At 46.5% G+C, this 6,535-nt stretch overlaps 1 protein-coding gene across 1 annotated transcript in view; it reads right to left on the reverse strand.

The window, feature by feature from the left end:
- The window catches only part of LOC111646669 (protocadherin-10), a 6,391-nt gene extending 2,640 nt beyond the window's left edge, over positions 1–3,751 (reverse strand). Inside the window, exon 1 of the mRNA XM_087171031.1 lies at positions 924–3,751. Coding sequence (XP_087027157.1) covers positions 924–3,446 — 2,523 coding nt within the window. The 5' untranslated portion in view covers positions 3,447–3,751. The remainder of the gene's footprint in view (positions 1–923) is intronic.
- Between the last annotated feature and the right edge of the window lie 2,784 nt (positions 3,752–6,535).

Raw genomic sequence — 6,535 nt, forward strand, 5'->3', positions numbered from 1 at the left:
CCCCATTACCCCCAACCCCTTGCGAATACGCCACATTGTGTGTAGTATAATGGTTCGGCCGTGCTTGTGCCCTTGAGGCATAGTTAGTGAGGTTATCTGTCCTGTATTGTTAGTTTGAGAACAAGAAGGCGTGTCGCACACCCGACTGATCGAACAAGATTTGTCTGAACCCAAGGCAGATGAATTCAAACAACTGCCATTCACCTTGTCCGTCACTTATATAACCTTGACTTTTTGTTCAAACTCAGGTAGATGTGCTGGAAGCAGGTGTGTGTCTTCTCATGGCATGGAAAGTATGGTGCAATGACACTGGATGATGAAGACATTAATCACAAGCAACTGTAATGAAGTTCATGGATTAATATTGAAAGGCCACGTGTAACGTGTAAATCAAAAACGTGTCGTGAAGATACCTGGAAATGAACTGAACAGAGGGGTCTGCTTGAACTACATCTCCTCTTCCTCTCACACAGTAATTGATATCTCACTTGATTCTACACAGATGATGAGACACGGTATGTGCACAGCATATGCTCCTCGCAAGACAGAGCTTTACACTTTCATTAACATGTCAATTAAAATGTAATCTCACGTCGTCTCATTTAATCTCCTGGGTGCATAACATCACCATAGACAGCACAATTAGGAGAAATGATTGCCATCATTATAAAAACAGTGGAGACAACATACTGTATAACACACTTATTAATGAGAGAGCGGAGAGAAGGAAAGAGTGGCTTTGCTCAGTTTTTGCTCAGGTTGAGTTCAAATGTGTCTGGCATGCGTGATTTGACCTTGATGGGAGAATGTCACAGCCCAGATTCTTATCAGATAGAAATCTGAGATGGATTTTGCTGTGGCAGTGAGAGAAGCGGCCGGATTTAAATGAACAACATACGCTCTCTAGTCTGATTTCACTATACCTCATTGGGAGTAGTTGCTCCGTTGTTCACAGATGCGCTCCGGCTTTGCGCGTTCCACGAGTTTTCTGCGCTCTTCGCCTCGTTGTTCCTCGGTGTGCTGCCGGGGCTGCACGGCTTCAGAAACATAAAGTCACTTTTGGCAGATTCGGGGGTCAGGCACACTTTATAACAATATGACTGAGAGAGACTGCTGTTTCCATTCACCTCCATACAGTTTGTGGGCACTTTAGCCGCGGATGAAATCTGCAGGTTGAGGTTGGATTTTTTGAACACCTCTGCGGGCGGCTCAGGCTGAAACCCCCCGCAGCAGCAGCAGGCGAACGGGGGCAGGTTGTACCCGCTGAGGGTCTCCCTGTCCTTGTAGCACTTCACCGCGGCCAGCACGATAATAGCCACCAGGAATATTAAGGATATTGTGCTCAGTGACACGATCAAGTAGAGAGCGAGGTTTGAGGGGGGCTGTGGGCTGAGTGTGAGGTCTCCGAAATCTGACAGTGACTCAGGCACGCTGTCTACCACTGTGAGGACAATGGAAACGGTGGCGGAGAGCGGCGGCTGCCCGTTGTCCTTGACTAATATTACCAGTCTTTGTCTTGTTGCGTCTTTTTCCACTAGCCGGCGAATAGTCCTGATTTCACCGGTGTACAGAGCCACACTGAACAGTCCCGGGTCTGTAGCCTGCACTACCTGATAAGACAGCCGGGAGTTTTGCCCTGCGTCCGCGTCTAACGCTGTTATTTTCGTAACCAGATACCCAGCGTCTACTGCCCGTGGAACCACCTCTGTGGCCACGGTGCCGTTTTTGGGCAATGGGGATACAATAACAGGTGCATTGTCGTTCTGGTCCAAGACAAAGACGTTGACTGTGACATTGCTGGCGAGAGGAGGGAAACCAGCGTCCTGCGCCTGGACCAGAATCTGAAAGTTTCTAAGTTGCTCATAATCAAAAGAGCGCAGTGCGTAGATATTGCCGTTGTCCGAATTGATGGAGACATAAGTGGACACGGGCATGCCCTGAATCTGACCCTCCAGAATAGAATAAGACAGATAGGCGTTCTGGTTAGAATCGGGGTCGAATGCAGTTACTGAGCAAATGGAAGCGCCCGGGGCGTTATTCTCGGTCACATACACTGTGTATGAAGGTTGAGAGAACCGCGGGGGGTTGTCGTTAATGTCAGACACTTGAACGAGGATGGTTTTCCTGGTGGAGAGCGAAGGAGAGCCCAGGTCGCGCGCTGTGAGCGTGATGTTGTACTCTGACACCGCTTCCCTGTCCAGAAACTCGCTTGTCACCAGAGTATAATAGTTTTTAAATGATGAATGGAGCTGAAACGGAACGTTACTCGGAATTTGGCAATCAACGTTCCCGTTCTCTCCCGAGTCCCGGTCCATGACACTGATAACAGCTATCACCGTGCCCGGTGGCGCGTCTTCCTGGACAGGAGTGGACACTGATGTGAGGATGACTTCGGGCGCGTTGTCATTGACATCCAGGATGTCTACCAGTACTTTACTGTGCACTGCCACAGCCGAGGGTCCCCTGTCTTTCGCCTGCACATACAACTCATACACACTGGCCTTCTCGTAGTCCACAATGCCCTTCACTCGAATTTCACCCGTGTAAGGATCCACGCTGAACAGTTCGCGCACCTTGAGTGGTGCGTGCCCGCTAAACGCGTAGGTCACCTCCCCATTAGAGCCCTCATCCAGGTCTGTGGCGTTTAGCTTCAGCACCAGCGTCCCCCTCGGTGCGTTCTCCACCAGGCTCTCCCGGTAAACAGAGCGGTCAAACACGGGCACGTTATCGTTTGCGTCTAACACTGTAATAGTTATCAGTGCTGTCCCAGAACGTTCCGGTGACCCCCCGTCAAAGGCAGTCAGAACCATATCATGTTTTTTCTGCTGTTCCCGGTCCAGTGGTGTGTCCAGCACGAGCTCAGCAAACTTGCTTCCGTCATTGCGCGTCTGGATATTCAGTACGAAGTGCTCATTCGCGCTTAGCTGGTAGGAGCGCAAAGAGTTGGTGCCCACGTCCTGGTCCTGTGCGCTCTCTAACGGGAAACAGGACCCGGGCGCAGCCGACTCTGTGATGTCGAGATTAAATTCGCTCCACGGGAAACTGGGAGAATTGTCATTCACATCTAAAATCTCCACTTCCACTCTGTACAGTTCTAGTGGGTTTTCAATAACCACTTGTAAGTGTAAAAAACAGCTTGGGCTTCGTTCACACAGCTCCTCTCTGTCTATCTTTTCATTGACGAAAAGAATGCCATTCTCCAAGTTCACTTCTAAATACTGCTTATTTGCGCCGGAGACTATACGAAACCGACGAGCTGACAGCTTGGCTACATCCAAGCCCAGGTCTTCGGCGATGTTGCCCACAAAAGCTCCATGCTCCAGCTCTTCGGGAATGGAGTACCGAATTTGCGCAAGAACCAGGTCCACTACACACGCACACAGAAGCAGGCATATAACCATCCCAGTCACCGGTACCCAACTGCCTCTGGAGAGTCTGTGATCCATTTCAGCGGCGTGCGTAAATTCACCTCACCCAGACATCTTTCTCCTCATGAAGCCATTCAGCTGAACCGCTGAAAAGTAAACACAGAGGCAGAGCCAGTCCCGAGTTTAAAAAAAATCTTCAGACACAAGTTTGTAACATCTATGTTTATGGATAACTTTACTGGATAGTTAAGCTGAGGGGATGGGATGGGAGAGTGAAACACTTCTCTCTCCCTCTCTCTCTCTCTCTTTCTGTTGTGCTCCAAGCGCAACACCGGTGGTGTGTGAACGGGGGACGCTCGCGCTTTGATTTTCCAGTGTATTAGACGCTCGGAGAAGCTGGTGGGGAGGCGTGTGTGTGTGTGTATGTGAAACAGAGAGAGAGAGAGAGAGAGGGGTGGAGGGGTGGAGGACAGAGGGGGTGGACGTAGCCTCTCGCAGCTCCGTATTGGAGGACGCCGACGAGAAGTGCGACTCTAATTACTGTAGACGTTTAACCCTTTCACATCCTCGTGTCTGTTCCTCTGACCCATTAAAGAGACGAAAAGGCGTAAATTTGACACCAGACGTCAGAGCCAGATTTGGATTAGGAGATAAAGTGTGTTGTGAGTGTCGTTTTCTAGGCTGCATTAAAGAGATGAGGATGGACAAGGATTTGTCTTGGTGACCACAGCACCCTACAGGCCCAGGATGACATATAATGATGGTTTTACTTTCATTTATTTTACCTCACGGTAGAGCTTTAGAGTAAAAGAATAAACTATCCTTCCCTAGCTCTACCATTACACGTTACAGTGCAGAAAACAAAAACACACAGGCCTAAGCACTCTTTCGCTTTGCCTCAAATGGGCCGGTGGCCACTGGCCCCTGGGATTCCATAATGCTTTTAATGAGAGCCCTTTGAAGATGAATGCCCACATTGCAAAAACAGTCCCACATCCATTAATCATCACACACAAAATTGGGTTTTACAAAAAGAATCTTTGATGGGTCAGGGTATTCAATTTTCATCAATATTTAAATGAGTGTGAGCGACATTTTGGAGCTTAAACTGATTATATAGTGACAATCATCAGCGGGCGATACACTCATACAAATACGCATTACACGACTTTAATTCACCTAAGTAGGACTGAACATGTATCAACATAATCAACATAAAAGCAATGTCATAAAGCCTTAATCATACTTGTCTGTAATCAGGCATCATAGTTGGGATTAGATAAATAGGTGATGTGTTTACAGTTGGTAGCAGGAAGAGGCGCGCGGGAACACTGGGGAGTGTTTTTAATGACTAAAATCTTTGACTGCATTCATAAGTGACTTCAGCAGATCAAAGTACTGAGCACTGTAGTTTTTTATAGGACAAAGAGGACAGCTCGGGCCTCTTTAGAGTGTTACACATGTTTGTTCAGATCTAATCTTTTTGCTGTTAATCCTGGTCAGTTAGACAACCACTGGACCACAGAGACTGAGAGAGAAACTAAAGGATGCCTTTGTGAATTCGGGTTCGTCTCCACACAGACACGAGTGGCATCCTAATGTAAAACGGTGGCTTGAAATCTGAAAGTCTCTTCTTGGGACTGACGACACAGCCTCGGCCCCCGGGCAGCACTGGGCTTGTTAGCTACTAAAAAAGAAGAAAGAAGAGAGGGGGATGAGAGAGAAAGAACAAGAAACAAATATTTCTGCTTCCTAGGGGCAACATTTTCTTTTACACTAGACGCCACATTTTCTGTTAAAAACAAGCGACACTGATGTCTAATGTTGCTGTGACATTTTCACTTGAAAAAATCAAACGGGGCTAGTGGGAATACTTCAGCTTGGAGATGCTGGTTGTTACTGACATTTCTCTTTTAAGCAGATAAGAGAATAATAACTTTAGGAATCGGGGAGTGGGGGTGGGATGTAGTTGATGTATAATTCATGTTCAGTCTGGTATTTAACAGGGGGATAACAAAGGTTATTTCTGAATAAAAACTGCAGTGCTATCAAATGAGTAAATTCTCATTATGGAATAAAACGTTACATAACTAACTAACACTTATACTTTCCCTGGGAACAAAAGTTGTTCCTGACCTATGTGTCCAACAACGAGCTCTCGAAATGCAACACCCTCCCCTTTTCAGGAAAAAAAAAACTAAAATCCCCAGGTTTAAATAAGCAGAAAACACAATCTGCTTGCAGACTTAACCTCAAGCAGATGGTTAAGCTTCTCCAGAAATGATTACATTTCTGGAGAAGGAAAAAAAATCACCACCACCAGTTCCATTGCTTTCCCCTTCTTTTTAATTAACGGAGTGAAGGATTAGTGTGCAGCTATCCGGGATCAACCGTTCTCCGACGGAAGAATACAAATGTTTTGTGATAAATAATCCCAAAGCACTCCGGCCGGCGGTCCCTCGGTGCCTGTTACATTAACATGCATTACACGGAGCATTAAGCCGGTCTCATCCGCCCCTATCGCCTCGCTCACCCCATTGTCCGACAGAGAGACTGCCATTACTTTCTCTGAACTACCGCTCAACAACCACCTGACCGTGACCTGTTGCTCCCCTCCCCGAGGTGTGTGTCACAGGTTGAAAAGGTTGCTAGGGGTGGTGACAAGGATAGTAAAGTACTAATGGTTGGTTACTTTTACGTTTATTCTTCCACACGTTACATAATGACGCACGAGTTTTATTTTTTCCAAGTGTTTTTAGTTGACCAGGTACCGGCTATGTTTTACTTGCCCCATAATGTGCTCGAGTGAGGGCAACTGAATCGTTTCTTTTTTTTTCATTCGTGATCTTGTGGCTCCATCTACTGGCTGTATGTAATGTGTGCGTGCGTGTGTGTGTGGAAAAAGTAGGCCTATTGTAACCTCAGTGACATGTCTCAGCAACAGGGTGTTAAGCAATTGAGGGACCCCATTTAAAAGAAGTAGTTTATTAATATAGAAGCATTATCAGCTTTATTGGCCAATGGTGTAGATACTAAAGAAATATCAACCAGATTCTCAGTTGTCCACAGTATGAATATACACCATGCAGAGAATGGCATGAATCTTAACAAAGATAACAAGGAGAAACATATAGCATTTGATTAATATAGATTATATTAACACAAGA

Source organism: Seriola lalandi, unplaced genomic scaffold, assembly GCF_002814215.2.
Source record: "Seriola lalandi dorsalis isolate HSWRI2012SDOR001 ecotype SW California unplaced genomic scaffold, Sedor1 jcf7180002054973, whole genome shotgun sequence".
Lineage (NCBI taxonomy): Eukaryota > Metazoa > Chordata > Actinopteri > Carangiformes > Carangidae > Seriola > Seriola lalandi.